Below are 26,358 nucleotides of genomic sequence, written 5' to 3'. Positions count from 1 at the left end.
CCTAGGGAAATGTAGGGTACAGTGGATGGGAGCATGGCTAGGAGCTCACACTTGCTTCCAGAACTAATCATCCATGCTACCTTGGGCAAATTCCTTAAATCCTGTCTGATATTATACTTCTATAGTATGCACCCTCTGAACCATTATTTCCTAGACTCATTTCCTATTTTGGGACTGCTAGTTGCTTTTTTGTTTTTTATCATAAGTTTCTGCTTATTTCCCTAGAAATAACTTCCTAGAAATGGAGTTTCAAAAGGTAAATATGCCTTAGATTTTGATCTGTGCTGCCAAATTTAAGTAGCTAAGACTGCAATAATGTGCATGAATACCCGTTTCTTCAATCATAGCCCACACTGCATTAAAATTTAACAATATAGATTTGGTGAAGATTTCTCCCTATCCTCCTCATCCATCTCTGCTTTTCTCTGGCCCACTTCACAGCCAAGACCAGCTACACAGTTTGTGGGGATCAGTGTAAAATGAAAGCCTGGGAATCTTGGTCAAATATTATTAGGGATTTCAAAATGAAGGCAGTGGAGCCTTAAGACCCAAGCCCCTCTAAGTGTGCCTGCAAAGTGTACCTGCCTGCAAAGCCAGCCCTGCATGTGTCCTGGGCACAGACCCTTCCAGACAGCACCTCCTGGCCCCCTGGCTCCCTGGTCCCTGGCCTCCTGGTTTCTGTGGAGCTCAGTGGGTGAGAAGCACCTCCAGGAGACTGGGGGAGGGTGGTGGTGGAGGAGAAGCTGCTGGAATATTTCTTTCCTGTTCCCTTTTCCTCAGAGCTGTGTTTCTGGCAGCCCAGGTCCCGCTGTGACTATATGCCAGGTGAAGGTGGCGCACCTTCCATGGACCCAACACCCACTGGGCTCTGGGAAGGCCATCACCTCCCCTGCCCCCTTAGGGCCTGGGATGGTACAAGCTTCCAGTTCTTGCCAGTTCCTGGGTGCCTGGAGAGGCTCCGCTCTTTTCCTAAACCTGTCTGCACTTTGCACCCAGCCCTTTATTCATTCCTCTCCGAGGCCTCTGGGGCTGGCACCTCACTGGCATCCCGACCCTGAAATCGGGCGGAACCATCCCTCTCCACACAGTTGGACTTAAATATTCCTTCCTTCATTCCTTTCCTTTTTGGGGAGTCCACCTATTTTCTGTCGGGCTGCCCAGGGTTAGCATTCATTCATAAGCCTTTATATTTGGCTGTCATGTTTGTGGGATGTGCTTTCTTCAGTTTGTTATTTTTCTTTTAAGTTCTTTTTAACATAAAGATGAGAATATTTTCATATAATCAAATCTATAGTTTTTCTTCCTTCCTAAGAATGTTAAAGTTTCCTCCACATCTAGAGAATTATTAAAATATTTGGCTATATTTCCTTCTAATTTTTAAATGATTTGCCCTTAAAAAAAAAAAGCCTATTATATTCGTCATTAATGTTTGTTGTTTGATGTGAAGCAAGAATCCAAACGTTTTTCTAAGTTGGATGCAGCGCCGCTTATCGGCAATCAGTTCCTGCCTGCCTTTTATTGCACTTTTTTGCTTGTTTATCTCTTGCAAGTGATGTGTGGTTAGATCCGGAAAGCAGACACGACGATCTCTTTGAAAGGAGCCACTTAGGCCACTGGTGTCAGTTTTACAAGTAATATTTGTTCTGACTTTCCTGCTTCTCCTGCTTTGTTATTATGGTCACTCATCAGTGCGTCGTTCCCTGCCTCTTGCTCTGCAGGTGTGCTCAATTTTTATAGTGATTTGGAAAGTTTATCCAATTTTTATCCTCACTTCTGGTTTCCTTTACGTGAAGTTAATTAGTTAATCATTTGACTTTCATTAATTCAGGAGTACTTGAGACTATATTTTCCAAGTTGCCCACCAAAATGTTGTCCTGCATCCCTCGTCCCTTCCCCTGTTCATCTTTCCATTCCATAATTCAACTTCACGGTAAATTACAAACTCATATTATTATTATGCAAGTGTCGTAGTTTATAGTTTCCCTTTCAAAAAGTTACTTTGGCCTTTGCACTGGCTTTCATGACCACATTTTCAATGAACCCAATCTGTGCCGTATGTTTAACTGGTTTCAGCTCGCTGCTGCTTGCAATGGTAATCTTGATCCATTTCCTTGTGGCTGGAGCACATCCAGAAGCCATCTTCAGACCAGATGGTGCTTTGGGATCCCACTCTGTCCCAACCCTGGGCCTGGGTCGGAGCTGATCCCAGCTCATAGTGGGAGCAGGAATGCCCTTGGGCTGCCTGGTGGGTGGAGATAGAAGAGGCAGAGCTGGAGCGGCCTGGGCTGCTCCCTCGTGCTTGCCTGTGGCTTCAGGGCTTCAGGATGGCTCTAAGGGTCAGCTCTCAGCTGACCTTTGCATTTTGAGATCACATACAATTTCTTCTTTTCTCCTCTTGTGGTTTAGGTGTCAATCCCTACTGCATGGGAGAAATCGATTTCCCAATGATCAAAAAATCTGCAGCTTGCACAGACAGGCAGCCCTATTCCCTCTGCAGCAGCAGGAAGTCTCTTTCTCAGCAGCTGGACTGTCCAGCAGGAAGGGTTGCGGTAAGGAGGAAGCAGGGGAAGGGGAGTGGGGAGGGGCCCAGACTCAGCAGTGGCCGAAGACACCTGCCTGGTGGTTTTGGGTGCACGCACTTACCGAGGAGAGGGGCTGGCTAGCGGGGGTCGGCAGCCCCGGGCAAGGAAAGAGGCCCAGTGGCAGTGGTCACCGCTGAGTGCTCCTCGCTGAGCGCTCCGTGTGCGGCTGCTGCCACGTCTGTGCTGTCAGGAGCAGGCCTGCAGCGAACATTCCCTGTGAGCAGGCCTGAGTTCAGGCTTTATTCCATCTGCACCTCAACTCTAAGAGGCAGATAATGAGCCGGGGCTGGGACAGGGGAGGCGATGCATGCCAGTTCACATCGCTAGTTGCAGACAGCCCTGGGGCTCGAAGTTGGACCTTCAGGATTCCAAAACCTGGGCTCTTGACCCTGTGCCATGGTGACATGCTTTACACATAATGCCTCTAATTCATAAGACAAGCTCAGAAACAAATGTAGTAGTCGCCCCGTTTTATAGCGAGGAAACAGTGGCTTGGCCAGGTGAGTAGCTGTCGGAGTTCACACATCTTAGAACCCAAGGGACCAGACAGGATTTGAGCCCAGCCCCATGCACTGCGCACTGCACCTCTTTCCCACTGTGGGCATCAGCTGGCAGGGCAGGGGCTGAGCACACCCGAAGCACCGTGTCCCCTCCTGCCATTTCCCTAAGCCCCCAGTGGTGCCCACCGACAGCCTCGTGCTGCCCCCTCTACCACCCAGCACCTCCGTCTGTAGCACCTTGTCCCTCTTTGTCTCCTCTCTAGTCTCTGGAAAGCCTACCCCGTCCTTCAGACACCTGCCTAACACTACCTCTGCTGGGAGTGCTCCTGACCCGCCAGCTGCATGGGCCTTACACTTTTCCTAGTGCCCATCCTGGGCGCCTGTCCTCTTACCGCCCTCACCCCAGCAGAGCATGAGCGCTCTGAGGGCGGGCTCTGTAGGCAAGTGATCTTTGATTCTCCCTGCACGGTACTCGGGGCTCGGTAGATGCCTGCAAGTTTCATTTCTCTCTTCCCTTCCCTTCGTGGGCTGACTATGTCTTTCATTTGCAAACTGGGAGCATTGGGGTCCCAGGGTTAGAAAAAAAAATGACATTCAGAGTGACGGATGATTTTTACATAAGAGGAAACAGGCACAGAATGGTTAAATCACTTCCTCAAGGTCACCAGCCGGTACTTGGCAGAGCCAAGGAAAGAACCCAGGCAGTGCCAGCGGGGCTCTGGAGTCTAAGCTCTGACCTATAGCCCCAGCCCTAGTGTCCTCCACCGGGGCAGCATCCTGCAGCACCCGGGTGTATGTCTCTCCGGCACACTCTGCTTCTCCTTTTTAAGTCATCTGTGTGCCTCCCCTGAGAGAGGAATTGTTCTGCGTTTTAAGATCTTCAGATTCCTTGCCTGCCACCCCATGCCTGGCAGAGAAGGGCTCTCAGCATGTGTGTCTTGAACATGCTTGGACACAGTCTGAGGAGGACATTCTTGGAGGCTGCTGTCCCAGCCTCTGAGACTTTGGCTTTAGGGCTCGTTGTCCCTGGGCAGTGTGGTCTGCGATGCACTCTGCACCTGTTATCTGCACGAGCCTTAGGGGGCTTCTGGTTGCTGTTCCGCAGGTCAGCAAGGCTGGAGCCACTCAGACCAGCACAAACAGCCCCTCTCCACCAGACTCGCACCGTGCCTGGTCAACCACGCTTGGGGGTCATGCTGTGGGCTCCCGGGAGAGGGGGTCTGGTCCCTCCCCTGCCCTGTGAGGTGTGTGCTCCTGTCTCGTTGGCTCACCCCTCAGCACCCTGCTTCCTTCCTGCAGGGCACCTCGAGACCGACGCGGTCGCTCAGCACAGCTCAGCTGGCGCAGCCCTCGGGGGGCCTCCAGGCTTCCGTCATCTCCAACATCGTGCTGATGAAGGGCCAGGCCAAGGTAAGCCAGGGCTATTGTCAACAGAAACTGCTACATGGATGCCAGCTCCTGGGGAGCTGTCCTGTCCAGGGAAGGAAGGAGCTTGGGCCAGCGATCCCGGGCTGCTAGTGTGAGCGTCGGGATGTCCCATGGAGGCTCGGGGCATGACATTTTCTAGATGTTAGTTTTACCTGATGGTTAAATTCAAATCATTTAAAGGCAGTTGCTGCAAAGTTCACAGACGAGCCCAAGAAACCCAGACCTAATATAACTTTGGCGTGTAGTGTGAGGGGACAGTGTCGTTGCTGCTTCCTTTATGGTCAGAGGAGGGGCCGGCTGCACGCCTGGGTCTTCTCTCCCCTACCACCTTCCCTCCCTCTCCTGGGAGCTTACAGACACGAGTGAGAAGACAGAAGCACCGGGTCCTGTTGCTGCTCTCATCACAAAGAGAAATTCTCACCATGCTGATTTTTCTCCTAACACCTGGCTTTCTGATTAGTAAATCCCAATCCTTTTCACCCCTGGATTTAGGTAGAGGCATTTAAAATGTAGTTGGCTTTTAAATTGTTTGCAATGCTCAGAAGAAAGCAAAGAGGGGCACCTGGGTGGCTCAGTCGGTGAAGCATCTGCCTTTGGCCCAGGTCATGATCTCAGGGTCCTGGAATCCAGCTCCACATCAGGCTCCCGGATCCATCAGTCTGCTTTTCCCTCCTCCCCTGATCATGCTCTCTCTTGCTATCTCTGTTGCTATCTCTGTCTCTCTCTCTCAAAAAAAAAAAAAAAAAAAAAGAAAAGAGAAAGGAAGAAAGAAGCAAAGGGCACCAAAGCTCATGCAAAGATGACCAAAAATGATTTAACTGATCCCCATATCTGTAAGAGGTACATTCACTAAATCACACATTACGTGTCACCGGGTAGCCTGAGCTGGCCTTCAGGGGCCTGGGTTGGAGCGAGGTGAGCCCTTCGGTGCAGAGCTGGGTGGGGAGTTCAGATACAAGGGCTCCCACTGTCCACCTTGCACAACCTATGAACTGAAGGAAGGCCGTATCACCGAGGATGGCAAGTAGGACAGGGGCAGAAGTGAGTTCGGGAGGAGGAAGCAGAGCTCGAAGCCTCCGTAAGTGCTGGAGGCAGAGTTAAAATCAAATGGGGCAATAAAGCAGCTGTGGAAAGCCAGGCTCTGTGCTAAGGGCTGCACAAGGCCGCCTCTCTGGTCCTGGCCACAGCCCTGGGGCTGCCTCCCTTTGCCCACTGAGGACACTTGAGGGTCTGGGAGGTTGCAGGACTTGCTCAGGGTCACTTGGTTAGTTAGCAGCCAAACTAAGACAATGACCCAAGACTTGCTGACTCCCGGGCCTGGCTCTAACCACGGCACCGTGCCGCCTCTTCAGGGCGGGGCAGATCTTGAGTCTGCAGCAATTATTTCAGCCCAATGAAGCTGGGGCCCAGAGAGGACCCCCGAAGCCACGCCTATCTCTCATTTTTCCTAGCCCTGTGGTTACCACTTATCTCTCCTTCCCTGGAACACACACCCTCACCAGAAGTCTAGAATAGTACCTTGTCCACATGGCTTCCCTACCTGCCGATGCTTGCCTGGTTCCCTATGGCATCTTGAGGGTGGGTGCCAGGCCTGCCATCTCTCGGGTACGGGGGCGCTGCACCTGCTCAGCTCTGAGCAGCTGCTGGCCTAAAAGACACTGCCCATGAGCAGCGATGCTGTTACAGTGGTGGCCATCCCGCGGGGTCTGTCCAGGAGCCAAGCTAGGAACCACTGCCTTGTACACTTGCAAGCTGGACCCAAGGACCCAACTATCATCTGTCACGGGCCTTCACTCCATGATACGCGTTTCCTGAGCACCTGCCAGAGGCCAGGCATCACCAAATAAGATATGTTCACTGCCTCCAGGGAGTTGATAGTCTAGAAAGGAGCCCATCCAGACCCTAGCTGAGCCTTCCTGGGAAGTAGGGAGCTCCTGGGTCATCACATTGTTGATGTGAAGCTAGCATGTGTGAATTTCCTGGGCTGCTCTCTGGGTCGGCCCACGTGGTTCTCCTAACTGGTCTGCAGGGGAAGTGGGGCCCTCCTTCCTTGCTCTTTCTGTGCAGACATCACTCACACTTTAGCTTGCTCTTCTGCCTCTGGCCTTGTCTCTGCTGCCTCCCGGATGCTCCCGCTGTTAGGACCCTCTGTTGAGCCCCCTGAGCTCTAACCAGAGCCACCTGCCAGTGTTGTGAGCTCCTGGGGTTTTTGTCAGCTCAAGACCTAGCAGAGGGGGCTCAGGGTTGCAGCGTTGTCCTTGAGAAGGGGAGGAGGTGGGTTGCAAAACAGAAGCTAAGTGAACGGCCTTTGGCAGGAGAAGGGGTGCTTCCTCCAGTGCAAGCTGCTGTAACTATGACTGCAGGGATTTGTTACTTGGTTTCTCATTGGATGTTCAGACACAACCCTGTGAGTTAGGTTATGAGCATCATTTTACAAGGAGTTAACCTAGGGCTTGGAGTCAAGAGGTGATCTTCCCAGATTGCCAGCGAGAGGGGCAGAGTCAGGGCTCCGTGTCATCCCAGGTTCTCCAGCCTCATCCTCAGTTCTGTGTCAGGACATTAGACCCTCGGGAGAGCTCCCGACCCCATGTGGACCAGTCTGGCCTGGAAGTCCCGGTTTTCTCCATTCTTTTGTGAAGGCTGGAGGCATGTGAGACCAAGGACACCTCGCTGCTCCCGGGGTCCCTCGCTCAGGGTTGGGGCGTGCCCTCGGCAGACGTCAGCCCAGGGAATAGCACAGAGCACCCCTCAAGCCACCTCTCTTCTTCTCTCCCCAGGGCCTGGGCTTCAGCATCGTTGGGGGAAGGGACAGCATCTATGGCCCTATTGGAATTTATGTCAAAACCATCTTTGCCGGGGGAGCAGCGGCGGCCGATGGAAGGCTGCAAGAAGGTAGATCTCACGTGTCTTGCTGGTTGATGTTTGAGGAATCGGGTAGAGTCACTAGGCCATAGAAGAGGACGGAAAACAAAATGTGTCTCCTGCCTTCAGATGCGGCTTGCACGGGTTCTGGGGTCTGTAGCGTGTGTCCCTGTTGGCTCTGTTGTGACAACACTTTGCTGGGTGTGTTTGCAGTGGGTCTAGGTCCTGTAGCCAGCCTGGGACAGAGGAATGAGCTGTCTGTTTCCCTCCCCCTCCTCCCCAAGGGCTCCTCTGTAGCTGGTACCTTTGCCACCCTCTTCCTTCACCCCTGCCCGCCCTGACCCACAACCACCAGAACCTAGACCCTGTGCTTCTAGTGTGTCTGATACACATTCTCCGTGAGCCCACTGTGTTCGTGGCTCTAGGAATAGAGAGAATGATCAGAGATGATCTCTCTTTTGAAGAGCTCATGATCCATCAGCTCTTGGGTCCAAGAGAAGCTATCCTGAGGGTAAGGGGCCTGGGGAGCAGAGCTGTCTCCAGAGGGCCCTTCCCGCCTTCCTGTCCTGGATGGCCAGGGTTTTCTTTCCATCCCAACTGCCTCCCAAAGTCATGTTTGGAAGTATTGGACAACAGACTTGGCCCAAGGACATTCCCAAATTTCAACCAGAGGGAGAAATTCAGGGGAAGGCAGCCCTGGATCCGACGGCAGCGCCTGCAGGCCAGATGTTGGGTTATGCATAAGATGCTTGAGAGAGGTGACTTCATAGCATCCCCACTGCGGGGGATGTCCCCATCTCTGCCAGGCCAGTATCTGTAAGCTGTGCTGTGAGCCTAATCCCCTTTAAGAACTTAGCTTGTTGGGGCACCTGGGTGACTCAGTGGTTGAGCGCCTGCCTTCGGGTCAAGTTGTGATCCTGGGGTACTGGACTGAGTCCTACAACCTGCTTCTCCCTCTGCCTGTGTCTCTGCTTCTCTCTGTGTCTCTCATGAATAAATAAATAAAATCTTTAAAAAATAGAATAAATTAAGAGGTTAAGAAAAAAAGAATCTAGCTTGCTTAGGGCAGGGTTGGCAAGCTCCAGCCAAATTCGACCCGCCTCCCGTTTTCATACTGCTCACATATGAAGAATGGTTTCCATGCATCTAAATGGCTGAAAGTCAAAGGAATTTGTAATTCTTTTGTGGCAAAAGTGAAAACTGAACGAAATTCAAATTTCAGGATCTGCAGAAAAGTTTTAGAGGGCAGAGCGTCAGGCACAGGGCTCATTGACTTAACCCATCCCACTGTCCGAAGCTGCTTTTGTGCTTGTGACAGCAGGCTGGCGGCATGGTTGCTCCAGAGAGCCTGTAGCTGGCAAAGCTTACCTTATTTATTCTCTGGCTCTTCATAGAACAAGTTTGCCCACACTGACATTATGCAGGATTGTACATATGGATTTTATCAAGGGGGCAGCGGGGAACCTTTGATGGTTTTATGATGGAGGTTCCTAGGTGATTAGGGAAGCAGGGTGTAGGATGAAGGGGGCTGGCAGGAGACAGAGGCAGATAAGCCTGCAGAGCCAGGCTCTGGCTCTCAAGGGTCTGCTCTGTCTTTTCTGCACCTGCACCTCCTCTCCACCTCCTTTGCACCTGCACCAGAGAAGACAGCCTCCCTGGAGGCGGCACACGAGGGGCGGTCAGAGAAAATGTTCCTGGCTGGAGTAGGACCAGGTGAAGAGGAAGAGGACAGGAAAGCCAAGGAGGATGCTTCTGTTTGATCAGCAGCATGCAGGGTGAGGCCAGCAGGCGGTCACTAGGTGGAGCTGTGCCACAGGAGGATGGTGGTTCCAGTCCAGGGAGGGAGCCCGGGTTGCATGTAGATTTGGGGGTTGTGGACACCTGGAAAATACTTGAGTCATAGAGTAGATAAAGGAGGTAGGGAGCGGAGGGTGAAGGCAGAGCTCTAGGGGAACAGCTAAATCCAGAGGCAAGTTAAGAAAGAGGGATGGGCACGTGGGTGGTGCAGTGATTGAGCATCTGCCTTTGGCTCAGGGTGTGATCCAGGGTCCAGGGATTGAGTCCCACATCGGGCTCCCTGTATGGAGCCTACTTCTCCCCCTGCCTGTATCTCTGCCTCTCTCTCTCTGTGTCTCTTATTGATAAATAAATAAAGTCTTTAAAAAAAAAGAAGAGGGATCAATGAGACAAAAGGGGAAAAGTGGAATCAGAATCTTGAGAATGTGCCAGTGTTTGATGATCTTTTGTACTTTTCTGTGTTTAAATAAAACATGGGGGAAGACTTGAGGTGGCAAGGAAATGGATGTTGTGTTCTGTTTTCTTTCCAGGATGCAAGCCTATCTGAGTCAAGTTTCTTTTTCCTCCTCTGAGTATTTATCTAGCTCCATCATTACCCATTATAAAAATTCAGCAAGAAAGACTTTCAGCTAGTCTTGAGTCCTAGATTCTAACCTCTAATGATTGACCAAATCACCTTTTGTATCTCTTTCAAAGTTAGGTTTTAGAATCTGCCCTTGAGTTCATGAGGTACATCCAGTTGCAACAAAAGTTTGGTGCACAGATCAAAGCTAGTGATGTTTTATTTGTGTAACCCTTCCCCAAAACATGATTGCGTAAGATTTATTTGGCAAAATTGAGGTTAGTAACTTTACACCAGAAATGGCCAAATTAGGGTCAGGACTCTCCAAAGAACCCAGAGTTGGGTTATGTAGTTCTGTTAGGAGAGAAGTTCAGCCCCTCATGCCATTAAGAATGATAATTTCTCAAGAAGTGCACCCTCATGTTCACTGCAGCGTTATTTACAGCAGACAAGATATGGAAGCCACCCAAGTATCCATTGATGGATGAATGGATGAAGATATGATATATACATATATAGAAGTATAAATACATAACGGACTATTACTTAGCCACAAAAAAGAATGAAATCTGCCATTTGTGACAACATAGATGGACCTAGAGGGCATTATTCTAAGTGAAATAAGTCAGAGAAAGACAAATACCATAGGATTTCACTCATATGTGGAATCTAAGCAACAAAACAAATGAACAAGCACACAAACACCACCAACAAAAACAGAAACCGATCATGACTACAGAGAACAGACTGAAAGGGGTGTGTGTGTGGGGTGAAGTAGGTGAAGGGGATGATGAGGTACAAACTTCCAGTTAATACCTAAAGAAGTCATGGGGATGAGAAATACAGCACAGGGAACATAGGCAATAATACCATAATGACTTTGGGTGATGGCAGATGGTGACCCCACTTACCCTGGTGAGCATTTCCTAATGTATATAATTGTCAAAGCATTAAGTTGCAGACCTAATACTAATATGCCAACTATACTTCAATTTAAAAACATAAGTAGAGGAAGGTATTTAATGGACGGTGCATACAGAGCATCATTTAGGCTCATCGCTTTGTGATCAATCAATCAATCTCTTGTCCATGACAGAAAAAAAGAATGGTTATTACTGAAATATGTTCTTTGTCTATGCATCTTTCAGACACATTAGTTACATTTTGCTTATTTTTTACATTTGCCTGTTTCCACTCAGCTTGGACTCTCCAAAGTACAAGGACTGAATCTTTCATTTTGGTCTAATTCTGGCAGCTTCACAGATGATGCTGATTTGAATCCTCTGCCCAGCTCACTCCACCCTTCATTTTTGACACATAGGCATGTTGGATAAAGTAGCATATCTAAACTTTAAATTAAAGTATGGAAACTCAGGGGTTGATGATGTCGTGGCCTGTGGAACTGGTACCCATAAGGCTGAATGAAGGGCCAGGGACCAGAATTTAACTACCCACATGGGACAAGAAACATGGCTTCGTCCCTGGAACCTCCAAGAACCTGCAGGAGGGCCATGAGAGGCCACTGGGCCCCAGGGAAGCAGAGAGGAAACCTCACTTTTCCCGTGGTTTTCGGGTGTGAGGAAAAGACATCTCCCACAGGCAAAGTAAGACACATGCCTGTGTCATGTGTGTGAGTACTGCCCACATTCATAGTCCCTACTAAGTACAGGATGCCCCAAGCTGAGAACCTAACCTCAAAACTAGTCCTGAAGCAGTGAAAACCTCTGACTGCCTCCTGGAGATAAAGGAAGTGCTGTTACCCAGCAGCTTGGGGTGCATGGAATCCCAGAGAAAAACTGGCCTGGGAAAAATGAATTCGACACAAAGACTACACAGGAAATGGGGAAACATCCCTTATTAATGAGCATCAGTGGGAATAATGGGATGATTAGCCCTCAAAACCCCAAGTGCACAGAAGAATCTAAAAGACTTGTAGAATTCATGTTTTTTATTGTGCATTTTTAAATTAAGTTTTAAATTTTAATTCCAATATAGTTAGCCTGCAGTGTAATATTAGTTTCAAGTGTACAGTACAGTGATTCAACACATCCATACACTACCAGGTGCTCATCATAACAGGTGCTTCCTTCATCCCCATTACTTGTTTCCCCATCCCTGCTGCTACCTCTCTTCTAGTGACCAGCAGTGTGTTCTCTGTAGTTCAGAGTCTGTTTCTTGGGTTCTCTTTTTTTATTATTTATTTTGTTTCTTAAATTCTACATATGAGTGAAATCAAAAGCATTTGTCTTTTTCTGTCTTCACTTAGTGTAATGCTCTCTAGCTCCATCCATGTCCTTGCAAATGGCAAGATTTCATTCTTTTTGATGGCCAAGTAATATTCCATTGTGTATATACACCACATCTTCTTTATCTATTCGCCTATCCTTGGACACTTGGGCTGTTTCCATAACTTGGCTGTTCTAGACAATGTTGCTATAAATGTAAGGGTGCATGTATCCCTTTGAATTAGTGTTTTTGTATTGTGTAAATATTTTTAAAATTTATTTGAGAAGGAGATCACGAGCAGGGGGAGATGCAAAGGGAGAGGGAGAGGGAGAAGCAAATTTCCCCGCTGAGCAGGGATCCTGAGACAGGGCTTGATCCCAGCATCCCTGGATCATGACCTGAGCCACAGGCAGACGCTTCACCGACTGAACCACCCACATGCCCCTAGAATTACTGTGTTTAAAGAGATCTTCGAAAAGGTGAAAGAGAGAACATGAGCAACAAGGAAAGGTCAGAACACAGTGAAAACAATAAGTTGTAGGGAAGAAAAGGCAAGTACAATGGGCCACACAGAGTGATGGAGAACAAGGTGAGCAGAAGAGAAACATGGAGAGTAGGATCAGAGGGCCCCAAGGGAGGACCAGTTCTAAGAAAGAAGGGCAGTATGAAAGAGGGGAAGCAAGCCATATTGAGGTAGTGGCTAAGAATTTTCCAAAAATGTCTTAAGGCTTGAAATGTCAGTGTGAGGAAACACCCTAGGACATTGCAGTGTGACTTCAGATTGTCAGAGATAAAGGCAAAATCATCTTTCAAATAACCAGAGAGAAGGGACGGGTTATCTGCAAGGGGACCATAACCAACGGGCTATCTGCACGGTGACAACAGACTCCCCAGCTAACAACCAGGCCAGGCATCTGTGTGGGAAACACTGCTTGCATCTGAAACCCCAGGGCAGCCCTGAATGAAGAGCAAGTGCTCTTCTTTGCGTGCTGAGTGCATTAGGTGAAAGAGAGACACTGGTTTTCTGTCCCCATAAAAATGAATTTTTGGATACAGAAAAAAATGAGTCTGTTTGGCATATATGTGTGGGAATGGCTTGTAGTAAAAAGGCCGGGGTACTAATTCTCTTCACCAGATGACTTGAGGCTTCTTTGAACTCTTTCCTCTTCTGCAAAATGGGGCCTATGCTGCATTCTGGAAATATTACCTCCCACCCTGTTTCCTGAATGCTGGGCAGGCCCCACCCAGAACTGACCTTGGAGACACACCGTCTAATGAGATAAGTCCCCTGCCTGGGGAGCGGCCAGCCCAGTGGGGAGCCTGCCCCAGGTCACTGGTCACCACCCATGGGCAGTGCTGGGATAGGCAATGGAGGACACAGGTGCCATAGAACCCTCGGGAAATAAAACCAGTGGGGACTGTGAGAGAGGAGGGTGGAGAGGGCGGGGGCAGTGTACTATGCTGGAAGCAAGCCCTGGACGCAGACACCAGTGTGGGAAAGGCATCAGGGCAGGAGCCATGGGAGCACATGGCCTGAAGGGCAGGGAGGCAGGAGGGCAGTGCCCAAACGGGGGGTGGGTGGGAGGTGGGCTGCACAGGTCAGGCCAGGTCTTGCGTGCTGGTTGAGGACCCTGGATGGATCTGCACCTGGGAGAGACGAGGGGCCTCAGAAGGCCAGTCACTGCTGCCCACCTGCCTCCCAGGGGAGAGCCCCGGGCCGGGAAGGCTTCCTGGCGGGCTGTGTGCATGGACACCCCTCACTGGGCCACACTCCTCTCTGCTGTGATCTCTCTCTTTCCCGACAGGGGATGAAATTCTGGAACTCAATGGCGAATCCATGGCTGGACTCACACACCAGGACGCTTTGCAGAAGTTCAAGGTGATCTCTTGCTATCAGTATGCGGCCAGATTCCAGGGCTCCATGCAAAGGAAATAAGCCTGACCCTTCTTCATTCAAACCCGCAAATTCAGAATATGGGATGCTTGATGTGGGGTACCCTGCTGAGGCTGGTCTGGGTACATGGTTAAAAAAAGACCTGGCTCAGAAAATGCGAGTGTAATCAGGATCGTGGTTGGGCTGTTTCCACTAGTTAAGATGTGTGGAACGGTTTTAAAATGCTCAATATATTTATTTTGACATATTTACAAACCTGTTCAAAGTTTTTAAGGCAAAGTTTTAAGGCAAGATGTTTCCAAGTCTCCATGTAATCATTTCAATTAGAGGCTTTATCCATCCAGCACATGTACACACAAACACACACACACACACACACACACACACACACACACACATTACATATTTGGTTTGTCATGCATGTGGATGTGTGTCGATTATACTACACACACACACATATGCATGATGCACATGCACACCCATACAGACACATGTACGTGTGGGCTCACACAGGCAAGCACATGCACACACATACAGGCACATGCACACATGTGGGCAAACACACAGCTGCTGGGCACTGCAGAACACTGTCTCTTCCTTTCAGCAAGCCAAAAAAGGGCTCCTGACACTCACGGTGAGAACCCGCCTGACGACACCCCCATCCCTGAGCAGCCACCTGTCTCCGCCGCTGTGCCGTTCCCTGAGCTCCAGCACCTGTGCCGCCAAGGACAGCAGCCCGTTGGGCTTGGAAAGCCCCGCCACCCTCGCCACCCCTGCCAGCACAGCCAAGCCCAACTACAGAGTCATGGTGGAGGTCTCTCTGCAGAAAGGTAGGGTCGCAGCACCTCCACCTCCTCTTCCTCCTCTTCCTTCTCCTCCTGCCTGGGCCTCCCACCACTGAGGGCTCCCAGAGACTTTCCTCATCGGGAGTTGGTCCAAGGACAGGGCAGGGTGCTGTCTGTGAGCAGATTACAGAAGCCCAAGACCCAGCATGCACATCTAGTCTACGTGTTCTGGAGCAGTGGCTAAAAGGAAACAAAGCAAGGCAAGCCCCAATCACACACAACGCTGCCCACAGAGGAGCAGGGCCAGGGTCGCTGCAGCAGTGAACACACTGTGAGGTCCAGGGCGGCCACTCCTCCTCGGGTGCCTGTGTTCTTAACTTGTGGCAGGAGAAGTGGGGTCCTCTGGGTCACAGGCTGGCTCACAAGCCCCCCTCCCTCTGTCCCGTACTTCCTCGCAGAGGCTGGCGTTGGCCTGGGAATTGGCCTGTGCAGTGTACCCTACTTCCAGTGCATTTCCGGCATTTTTGTGCATACGCTCTCTCCCGGATCTGTGGCACATCTGGATGGACGGCTCCGGTATGTCCCTATTTCTGTTTTCAGAGAAAACAAAAACAAAAACAAAACCCTGATTTACAGTGAGGAAAAGAATTCCTTAGACGCTGGGAAATTCATTTGGAGATGAGATATTTAGAATGACCCAAACATGGCTCAGAGCCTTGTTCTCCAGACTCCAGTGCCTGGACTGGTTGCATAAAAATCACTTGGGAATTTGTCAGAAATGCAGGATCTCAGGCTCCTCTCCAGACCTCCTGCAATGGAATCTGCATCCTAACAAGATCCTCAGGGATCTGTGTGTACACTGCAGTTCAAGAGGCATATCTCAGGGAATTCCAGTCTGAAAAGGAAAACATGAAGTGACCACATTTTAATTCCAATTTAACTAACACAGGATTTATAGTGATATAAGTAGGAGCTCCAGTGGGGTTTGCTGTGTACCCTGTATGGATAAAGGAGCTTATGAAGCTAATCAGGAGTATTAATTCAGTTTCTGGGTGGTAGCAAAAAACTATTCACAGGCGTTGCAGACATATTTCTCTGCAAAGAACTTCTAAGAGAAGGCCTGAATCTAAATTTTCTTTCTGGTAGGTGACGAGGGTTCAGCAACATTTACCGCAGTTTAACTTGTTACAATACTTCCAGCTCACCTGTCTTCTCTTTGTGCTGCACTTATACCTTCTCTCCCTGGGTTGGGGTTTTGCTAAATCAGGAGAGTTTTGCAGTATTTTTAAATTCTCCTACAATTGCAGTACATGCGAGGGCAAGCAAGCCATGGTCAGGATGGTGTCTTGATGGTGCTTCGAATTAGAGATGGATTTGCCATTGTCATGTGCATGGCAGTGATGGCTGATTTGCTGAGCTGTTATGCTGTCACTTGGGACATAATTACAGAGCCACAGAGACTGCCTAATACCTTCAGACAGAGAGTCCTTCCTCCTAGAACTGCAGCCGGGTGGAGACTGCTCTGGAAGCCTCTGCTGTCCTTGGCATCTGGTGCTACATGGCTGTGGTCTTCAGTCACATCATTGAAAATGGGTACTGTCTTAGCAAAGTGAAGGGGGATGCACTCAGCAGATCACAGCAGGGGGAACAGTGAGATCCGTCCCAGGACACCTGTGTTCCAATCCATACCGTACCAAGAACCAGCCAGGCCAGTGGTCAGCACACTGGGGCCCACCACCTTCTTGGGTCTTCTTTTTAATAAAGTTTTATTAAAACACAGGCACACTCATTTGTTGACACACTGTTTGTGGCTGCTGTTTTCATGCTACAACATCAGAGTTGGGTGGTTGTGACACAGAGAGAGTGGTCTGCAAAGCCTAAAATATTTACAATTTAGTCTTTTCCAGAAAAAGCCTTTTTAACTCTAAGCTAGGTCTTATGGAGGAGATGATTTCACCCGCTGTGCCTCAGTTTCTCCATCTGTGAGACAAGGGGGTTGGATTGCACCTATCTTCCATGTATGGATGCATCCCTCTTTTCTTTTCTTTTTCTTTTTTTTTTTTGGCTGGTTAGGTCACAGAATAAATCTAAATTTTCCCTTGCTCGCTTCCCATCTTACAGCAAGAATGCATTCCATGCTTTCTCTTCTTACTTCCTTTTACAAGGACTTCAGCTGCTGCCCAGTCAAGTTATTTCTTCTTTACCTTTTAGGTGCACAAAGCATCCATTTTTCCTCCTAACTATTCTACAGATGGGAATGATGAGGCCCAATGAGAGGGCGTGATTGGTTAAGTCGTGGTTAATTAGTAAATCACTTACATTGGTGAACCTATACCATCAATCTCAATTAGGCAGAGTTTAATGGGGAAAAGGAGGAAGAAAGTTGCAGACAAACTTTTGTTCATGTTGCCCCACCCTGGGTATGAAACATCTTCCCCTTCCCCCACTGTGGCTGCGCAGGGAGGGGCTGATTAGGGCACTGCTTTGGTCTGTCCTGCTCTGGTGTCAGTCAGGTGGCTAAGGAGCTCTACTTACTGGTGTAATGTTTAAATCTCATCAAATAGCCCAACTAGGAGTGGGGTTCTCAGGAAGGGGGCGTCCTAATGCCATGTGTGTTAGCTTGCTGATGGCTTCCTGTGTATACTTTCACAGGTGCGGTGATGAGATTGTGGAAATCAATGACTCCCCTGTGCACTGCATGACGCTCAACGAAGTCTATGCCATCCTGAGCCACTGCAGTCCTGGGCCGGTCCCCATCATTGTCAGCCGACATCCAGACCCGCAGGTAACATGCCACCAGGATGTCTTCTTCTACCCAGGCTCATTCATTTAGGACTCAACTTCGAACAAGAAATAGATGAAAGTAGGTGATGCTGGTTGGGTTTGGACCTGTATTTCCAAGAACCTGTTCCAAATGTGAGAGCAAGTGTCTGCAGCAGGGGTCCACTGGCAAACTCCTAGACACCAGAGGCAATTGGCATCACCTGAAGGGGGGCTCTTGCAGTAGGGTTACAAGTTCAAGGGCAGGAAAATAGAGACCCAGCATCCCTGCTGGAGATGCAGGAGATCAGTCAATTCATCTGTGCATCTAGCGGGGACCTGCTACATGACTGTTCGGCATTGAGCGTATAAAGCTGAGCAAGTCCTAGCACACAATCCTGCTCTCTGGAAGCTCAGGGTCTTGCTAGAGATACTGACACAGATATAGTTGCAATAGATAGTGGTAAGTATTCTGGGAATAGAGGGGTACAGAAAGGAAGGTTGGATAAAGCAAGAAATACCAGAAGTTAGCTTTCTCTAGGCAAAGAATTTGAGGAAGGTCATTCCATGAAGTGGGAACACAAAGTTCATTTGTAGAGTCATGAGGAGACCTGTCATGGAAGGACAGGGGTAGGTTCTCCTGAGGCTGGGATGTGAGTACTGGGTGGAGAGGCAGAGATCCAGGTCGGCTGGCATTGGAGCCGCACTGTAGCAGGCTTCCCATGGGGTGCTCAGGAGCTCACATTGTATGGGTGAGGAGCTAGGGGAGGTCTGTGGCTATAGATGTAATATGTTTAGATTTTATTTTTTAGCCACTGATGGTGCTGTGAAGGACAGGGTAGGGTGGGCACAGCCTGGAATATGAAGAGGAAGGAAAGAGATGGAGAGGGCCTGTACTACATAGTAAATGTGAGAAGAGGATGGAGAAGACGGGGACACAGACAGCTCCAGACGGATTGGTTGTGCTGTTGGCTGATTAACCTGGGGCACAGGGGGTCTAGGATGGCTGCAGTGTTTTCAGGTCAGAAGATGGAGTGATGATACCACCACCACCACCAGTATAAAGAAGAGAAGGAGGAGGGCCCTCAGGAGGGAAGAAACGGTCCCATGTGGGGCATAAGGAGATTGAGGTGCCTGTGGGGTACCCAGGAGGCGGTTAGATTTAGGGCTGATAAAGGTTGGTACGTGGGGTCCGGTTCATAGTGAGCCTTGGGAGTTGAGGCCATGGGCATCGGTGAAGTTCCTTTGGGGAACCCGGTGATGCTCACCACCACTGTTTATGGAATCCTTTGTGCTAGGCGTACTTGCCAAAAGACGAGACAGACACAATTGTGTTTAGTTGTTCAAAACCCCTGTGAGGTCAGCGTGACTCTCCCTTCTAAGTCACAGAGGAGAAAACCAAGGTGTAGAAGGGAGAGAGGACCTTGTCCCATGGTGGAACTACAATGGACAAAGCTGTACTCTTTTTTTTTTAGATTTTATTTTTTATTCATGAGAGACAGAGAGAGAGAGAGAGGCAGAGACACAGGCAGAGGGAGAAGCAGGCTCCATGCAGGGAGCCCGGTGTGGGACTCGATCCCGGATCTCCAGGATCACACCCTGGGCCAAAGATGGCACTAAACTGCTGAGCCACCCGGGCTGCCCCAAAGCTGTGCTCTTAATGAACAGACTCCAAACTCCCAGCGGAAACAGTACAGAGATGGAATCGTGAACCAGATCCGCATGCATCTAGTGTAGTGGGACTCTGACCCAGCTCTGTGGAGCACTAAGGATAAGCACCCCTAGAGAAAAGCAAACTTCCTATGAAGGTAAACAAGTAATTTGTCTAAACCTCTGGAGATAGAAGAAAAGAAGTGGTCTCAGTGTCTCCTGCTGCTCTGGGGCCCTGTGGGGAGAGAGCAGGGGAGTAGGAGTTGGGTTGGGGGGTTAAGGCAGGGGGCCCCTGGCCTTGAGGAGCTAGGTTCTGCCTGGAGTGGGGCACACACATGGAGAGCCCACGGAAGGTGAGGGCCACGGGGGATGAGGGAGTCAGCATCCCAGCAGCCCAGAAAAGGGAGCCGGGCCTTGAAGGACAGCCGGGGCTTAGGGCAAAGTCAGTGCGGGCAGAGGAGTCCAGAGCCCACAGGCAGTGGCACACCTGCCTCCTGGCTGGCTCTGCTACTCACCTTTGGTGACACCTGCGACGTTCATCTAACCTCCCAGAGCCTCTGGGTCCTCAACTCTGGAATGGGGGAGCCGTCTTTACCTGGCAGGACTGCTGTTGGCGTGAACTCCCTGTACTGAGAGTTTGCCAGGTATTGTGCACGGCACTTTAAGTGATTTATTATTATTTTAATTGTGGTAAAATACATCTAACACGACATTCACCATATTTATATACCATTTTAAGCGTACAGCTCAGTGGTGTGAAGGACATTCTCCTCATTGGGTGCCTGCACCACTGTCCATCTCCAGATCTCTTCATCTTGTAAAGCTGGAACTCTGTGTCCACCAAACAGCTCGCCATTCTGACTCCCTCCAGGTCCTGGAGACCCGCTTTGTACTTTCTGTTCTGATGACCTTTTGTTCTTCATATACATGGAATTAACAGTCCTCATCCTTTTGTGACCGAATTATTTCGCTTAGCAAAATCTCTTCAAGTTTCATCCATATGCTAGCAGGTGTCCGCATGTCCTTCCTCTTTAAGGCTGATGACAGTCCATTGGTGTATGTACCATGGTCTGTTTCTCCTCTCCTCTGCCCATGGACACTTGAGTTGCTTCACCTTTTGGCTGTCATGAATAATGCTGTTATGAACATGGCTGTGCACATATCTACTTGAGTCCCTGCTTTCCATTGTCTTTGGGTATGGATCCAGAAGTGAAACTGCTGGACCGTATGATAATTCTATTTTTAACTTTTTGAGGAAGTGCTATACTATTTTCCACAGCAGCTGCACCATTTTGCATTCCCACCATCAGTGCGAGAGGGATTCAATTTCTCACATCCTTATAAACACATATTGTTTCCTGTTTTTTTTTTTTTTTGATAGCAGTAATGTTATGGGTATGAGACGGTACCTCACTGTGGTTTTGATTTGCATTTCCTCAGAATGAGTGATGTTGAGCACCTTTGCATGTACTCACTAGCCATTTGTATATCTTTTTTGAAGAAAAGTCTATTTAAGTCCTTTGCCCATTTTTTTACAATGGGCTGTTTGGTTTGTTGTTGTTGTTGTTGTTGTTGTTGAATTATAGGCGTTCTTTATGTATTCTGGATCATAATCCTTTATATGACATATGAATATTTTCTCTGAGTCCATGAGTTGACTTTCAGTAGATTGATTGTATCCTTTGATGCACAGATCTTACTTTTGACAGTCAAATTTATCTATTTTTATTGTTGTTGCCTGTACTTTTGGTATCAGATGGTTTATTTTTTTAAATCCCTCTGACCTCACTAGGAAATAAGTTATATTATTGTTATTTCACAGAAGAAGAAATTGAGGCACAAGGAGGTTAAGTAACTTATCTAAGAGTACACAACTAGAAAGTGAAGTAGCTAGGTCTTGAACACAAGTCTATTTGGCTCCAAGAGTCATACTCTTAACTATTACTCTAAGGTGATTAGTGACCCATGACAGTAAAACAGTGATGGTGATGATGGTGATGATAATGTTGATGGTGATGATGATGACGATGTCATGGCAGCATTGCCAAAAATGGAATACTCCCAAAGGTCAACTGTTTAGTTGTAACTCCAGTGCCTGGAGTTTCTCAGCGAGCAGTGGAGAGAAGGTTGGACAGTTGAGAGGGGCCACCTTGAGAACACTTTTATGGACAGGCTTTGGACTTCACTGACAGTATACTAGGGAACCACTGGTGCCATGGAATCAATAGGGTGTTTCCAGAAGTGGAATTTGCCAGCTATTTGCAGAGTGGTTTGGAAGGACAGACCCTGGAATCCAAGCACCCCACTTGAGAGCTGGTAATAAGACTTGCAGCCTGATGCAGACATTTCTGCTGTTTTACCTGAGCAGCTGACTCATATTTTCTAGGTCTCTGAACTGCAACTCATAGAAGCTGTGGCCCAGGCTGTGGAGAATGTCAAGTTTGGAAAGGAGAGGCATCAGTGGAGTCTGGAAGGTAAGGGAGATGGTGAGCTCTGACTTGAATATCTTTGCCTTCTTAGACAGCTTAGGGGGTAGCCATGAACTTGCCTCCCACCTCAGGGATGTAACAGTGATCACGGACAAGCATGACACATGGACAAAGGTTGAAAGCCAGCAGCCCATCAGCTAGGCTTGGCTCACACTTTTGCTTTGTTTGGGTAGAAGATGATAGAAGCATCTGAATCTGGATTCTTTTCAATGAGCAGGCCCTCTCCCTGTCTCTGTAGTTCCCACCATTCCCTGTTATCCCGGGTTGCCATTTCCCCAGGCACCCCATATACATTTGAGTTTTCAGCACTAAACTAATAATAATAATAATATAATAATAATAATAATAATAATAATAGACTCTTTAGAAATAATATCTAAAAAAAGAAATAATACCTAACTCTTACTAAGGTCTTCTAATTTCAGACACCTGGGTTAATTCATGAATTATTTTACCAGATCTTTACATATAGTTTTTATGCACATTTCTTTTTTAAAAATGAATTTATTTATTTTAGAGAAGGGGAGGGAAAAGAACAAGCAGACTCCTTACTGACCACAGAGCCCCATGCAGGGCTGCTCTCAGGACCCTGAGACCATGACCTGAGCCAAAATCAAGAGTTGGACACTCAACTGACTGAGCCACCCATGCACCCCTTTATGTACATTTCTAAGGAAAAGGTGGGGCCCTGAGAGGCTCTTTGGGCCAAAATCACTCTATATAGTGGACAGAGCATCTGGACAGGAACCAGGTTAGCTGAAAGTCTGCTCAGGGCTCAGCCACTGGGCATTGGCCAAGTCATCCTGGAGCATATGATAGAACAACATGAAAATATTGACTAGGAGGCTAAACAGTCTGAAAATGTTCAAAGAAAGGAATGTTCAAAAATTTTATTTCAACTATGTTCTATCATTTCCGCCCACTCAACATGCAATTATGCTCAGGAAAATATATCAGAGAGACTCATAAATATTTTGACAGTGGTTATTTCCAGCTGATAGGACCACAGATAAATTCTTGCATTTCTCCCTTTTTGTGGCTGAGTTTTTTCTCTTTTTAAAAAAGATTTTATTTATTTATTTATTTATTTATTTATTTATTTATTTATTTATTTATGAGAGAGAAAACACAAGCGGGGGGAAGGGCAGAGGGAGAGGGAGAGGCAGGCTCCCTGCTGAGCAGGGAGCCCACAGGGCTCAATTCCAGGACCCTGGGATTGTGATCTGAGCAGAAGACAGGCACTTAACAGACTGAGCCACCCAGGCACCCTTATGACTGAATTTTTTCTAATGAGGATGCATTATTTTATGGTCAAGATAAAGCATAAGAAATTTTTTTTCCTTTAAAGAGGATTTGAATTGTGAGCTTGGCTGACCTTGGTTTTGTCCTAAGGTTTAGGATTCTCTTCTCTGGGGCTCTCCTTCCTCTCTTGGCCTTCCAGAATGAGCTGGAGTTTGAGCAAGAGGCTGGGCCTCAGTCTGTTCCCACTCCTTTGAGCAATGATTCTAGGAACGAAATACCTGGAACAGTTTCCTGCTAGAGAAAACAGCCTCTCAGGGTTCTGTGGGTGTCCCCTGGTCCTGAGAATAGGCGTGTTGGGGGAATAACCCAGGAAGAAAGGCTGGATGAGAGGGAAGAAGGAGGCTCAGTTCATCCTCAGCTGGAGGAAATGATAGCCTCTTGGTACAAGGCTTAACACACATTCACAGGTGTTTTCTGTCTTTGATATTGAGCCCTGAAACAAGCCCAGTGGCCCTGGAATATTATTCCCATTTTATAGGTGAGAAAGTGGGGTGTTGCTGGTTGGGTTCCCCAGGGAGTCAACTGTGAGACAGTGTTTGGTAGGATGTTACCTCGGAAGGGTCCTAGCAACCAGAGCCTGTGAAGGGGAAGAGAGCAGAGGGCTGGGCAGTGGGGGAGGTGACCTGATACACAGCTTCAGCCAGCCCCTGGAGTTTGGCAGCTAAATGGCACATTAGAATCGTCTGGTTTGGGGATCCCTGGGTGGCGCAGCGGTTTGGCGCCTGCCTTTGGCCCAGGGCGCGATCCTGGAGACCCAGGATCGAATCCCACATCAGGCTCCTGGTGCATGGAGCCTGCTTCTCCCTCTGCCTGTGTCTCTGCCTCCCTCTCTCTCTCTCTGTGACTATCATAAATAAATAAAAAAAAAATTAAAAAAAAAAAAAAAAAGAATCGTCTGGTTTGGGCAGCCTGGGTGGCTCAGCGGTTTGGCACCGCCTTCAGCTCAGGGTGTGATCGTGGAGACCCGAGATCGAGTCCCATGTCGGGCTCCCTGCAGGGAGCCTGCTTCTCCCTCTGCCTGTGTTTCTGCCTCTCTTTCTCTCTATGTCTCTCATGAATAAAAAATAAAATCTTAAAAAAAAAAAAAAAAGAATCGTCTGATTGGCAGTAATGGCTCCTCCTTTAGAGCCCATCTCCATCAGTCCCCCCATCGGTCCCTGGAAACGAGCTGCCCCTTGGGTGAGGTGGCTCCCTGTAGGCAGTCCCTGCAGAAGCTGACAATGGCAGACACCTGCCACCAGCACACCCCACAGCGGCGAGAGCAACCCCTTCCTCAATGGGCAAGTTGGAGATGCGTCTCCATATCGATCACATGGAGACTCAGCAATTTGAGCCATTTTCCCAACTTGAAGTCTACAGCTTGCAGGGGACAAGCCCATGAATCCCGGGCTCTGAATCCAAAGTGACCTCAGATGAGAAGGAGACAGCCTGGGGGTGCGGCGTGCAGCCCGGAGCAGTCCAGTTGGGGGCATGGCAGACAGTATGTTTGCCCTTCAGGCTCAGCTGTGGGAGTCCCTTGTCTTTCCATTGCAGGTGTCAAAAGGCTGGAGAGTAGCTGGCATGGGCGGCCGACCCTGGAGAAGGAGAGAGAAAAGAACTCAGCACCCCCACATCGCAGAGCTCAGAAGGTCATGATCCGCTCCAGCAGTGATAGCAGCTACATGTCGGGGTCCCCCGGGGGGAGTCCCATTAGCGGCTGTGAACAGCTGACTTCGGACCCAGAGGTCCCCACCCACAGCCCCAGCCTGTCCCTGGGGCAGGAGCCAGGGGCCCTTCCCGTGGCTCTGTCTAGGCCGCCCCAGGAGAGCCCACCCCTCCCTGGGATGCCGGACAGCCACCCACCGCTGAGACTGAAGAAATCCTTTGAGATTTTGGTGAGAAAACCCACGACCTCCAAACCCAAGCCTCCTCCCAGAAAATATTTTAAAAGCGACAGTGACCCTCAGAAGAGTCCGGAAGAGAGGGAGGACCCCCTGTGCCCTTCTGGGCACACCTTGCCCACGTGTGGCCAGGTAAGAGAGGCATCTCACAGGTTGAACATTCTCCTGAGCTCCAGAGCCCAGAATTGTGGTTTTGTTGCTACCTGTTTATTTGTATCTTCTGCACGGTCGTTCTTGAGCTCAAGCAGCAGCGTTAGCCACGGGGGAGGCAGGTTGCCCTGCTGTGTTGGAGAGAAGAGGCTCAGCTCAAGCTTCGGGCGGACCGTGCAGATTCGAAGCTTGGCGGATCCCAAGCTGAAGCCCCATTCCTGCTGGCTGGCTTCTGGGTTCCCTTCTAAAATATACTGGAGCTTACTACTGCTTTTGAGAGGCGTGTGTGGGGGGTCATTTCCAGGCTTACCTTGGTGCGGGGTGGGCAGACAGGCTGTGCCATCTACGTGGATGCCCGGTGGAATCTCAGGCCCACGAGCCTTCATGGCTGTGCTCCTTCCTGCAGCATCTGTTCAAGACCTGGCTTCCTTCCTCTGCAGCCGCAGGCCACCCCTGTGGGAAGGCAGGCCGTTGGCTGGGCAGCTGCTGCACTGTGGGCCATTTGCATGCCCGGGCCCTGTGCTGAGCACTACACAGCCACTGCCCTAGTCCAGCCCTACCCCCCTGGGGGTGAGGTGCCCACCCCCCGAAAGAGTTGGCTGAGCTCAAGCCCTCATGGCCAGCGGCTTGAGCGCTGGGAGACCCTGCCTCTCACAGCCTGGGTCCCAGAACTGCCGTGGCCAGGCAGGTGGTGATGTGGCCTCGGGACGTCCCCTGACCGCCTGTAATTGGAGTTGACGAACCAGGAGGGGAAGAAGCCCAGGGTGCAGTGTGGGGGAGGTTTGTGTAGGAGGGGGAAGTGATGGGAGGAGGAAGCCAGCCCACTGAAAGGGAAGTGGGGTCCTGCCCAGCCCAGCGCCACCGGATGTGGTTGCTTGGCTGTGCCTAATGGGCTGGTCCAGGTGGGTGCATCCCCTGCCTCCTGCTTGAAGCAAAGGTCGTGCTTCCCCGTGGGTCCGGAAGGGCAGATGAGGAACAGGGAAGCCGAGAAGCCAGGCTTTTCACTTTTTCCTGGAGACTCAGAAAAGGAGGAGCAGTTTTGCCAGGACAGGTCTGCAGGGCCGCGGGGCTTCTCAGTGATGCCCCGGGGGTCCCCGGCCAGAGCGGGCAGCAGGTGTGCCTAGGCCAGTGGGCTGGAGGAAGACGCGGGTTTCTGCCGGCGGGGGCTCCAGTGTGGGCACTTTCTCCGAGCAGCCCTCCCGGGGCTGGGGCTGGCTGTCCGGCCTCCTCCGCCGCCCTTGCCGGGGTCAGCAGCACCCTTTCCGGTGCCTCCGCTCTGTCCCACGTGGCCAGCAGGCCCTGCCCAGCCAGCACAAACCACATGACACACTCCTACTGGGAGTGGGAGTCCCAGTAGGGAAAGGACAAAACTGGGAAGCAAGGCTGGACCTCACTCGAGTCCCTGTGACCATTTCTGGGGCTCTCTCCCTGGACGCGTCTCTCCGTGGCCCCAGGGAACAGCATCTCCCTGGCTGTCCCTCCCTTTCTCCC

At 49.7% G+C, this 26,358-nt stretch overlaps 1 protein-coding gene and 1 long non-coding RNA gene across 4 annotated transcripts in view; one reads left to right on the top strand and one right to left on the bottom strand.

The window, feature by feature from the left end:
- Nucleotides 1-26,358, top strand: part of IL16 (interleukin 16) — a 102,367-nt gene that overhangs the window by 60,656 nt on the left and 15,353 nt on the right. For all 3 annotated transcript variants that reach the window (XM_025436866.3, XM_025436867.3, XM_025436868.3), the window contains exons 4-12: nucleotides 2,407-2,549; nucleotides 4,382-4,492; nucleotides 7,288-7,402; nucleotides 13,763-13,836; nucleotides 14,456-14,681; nucleotides 15,095-15,212; nucleotides 17,289-17,421; nucleotides 21,433-21,520; nucleotides 24,371-24,849. In XM_025436866.3, coding sequence (XP_025292651.1) covers nucleotides 2,407-2,549; nucleotides 4,382-4,492; nucleotides 7,288-7,402; nucleotides 13,763-13,836; nucleotides 14,456-14,681; nucleotides 15,095-15,212; nucleotides 17,289-17,421; nucleotides 21,433-21,520; nucleotides 24,371-24,849 — 1,487 coding nt within the window. The remainder of the gene's footprint in view (nucleotides 1-2,406; nucleotides 2,550-4,381; nucleotides 4,493-7,287; nucleotides 7,403-13,762; nucleotides 13,837-14,455; nucleotides 14,682-15,094; nucleotides 15,213-17,288; nucleotides 17,422-21,432; nucleotides 21,521-24,370; nucleotides 24,850-26,358) is intronic.
- LOC125754881 (uncharacterized) lies at nucleotides 22,411-25,798 on the bottom strand. The gene is made up of 2 exons (XR_007409900.1): nucleotides 25,178-25,798; nucleotides 22,411-24,411 (listed from the first exon to the last, which is right to left on the bottom strand). It is a non-coding gene; the product is annotated as an uncharacterized LOC125754881 (long non-coding RNA).

Source organism: Canis lupus, chromosome 3, assembly GCF_003254725.2.
Source record: "Canis lupus dingo isolate Sandy chromosome 3, ASM325472v2, whole genome shotgun sequence".
NCBI lineage: Eukaryota > Metazoa > Chordata > Mammalia > Carnivora > Canidae > Canis > Canis lupus.
The sequence above is the reverse complement of the archived record's forward strand: the minus strand, read 5'-3'. Positions and strand labels throughout refer to the sequence as shown.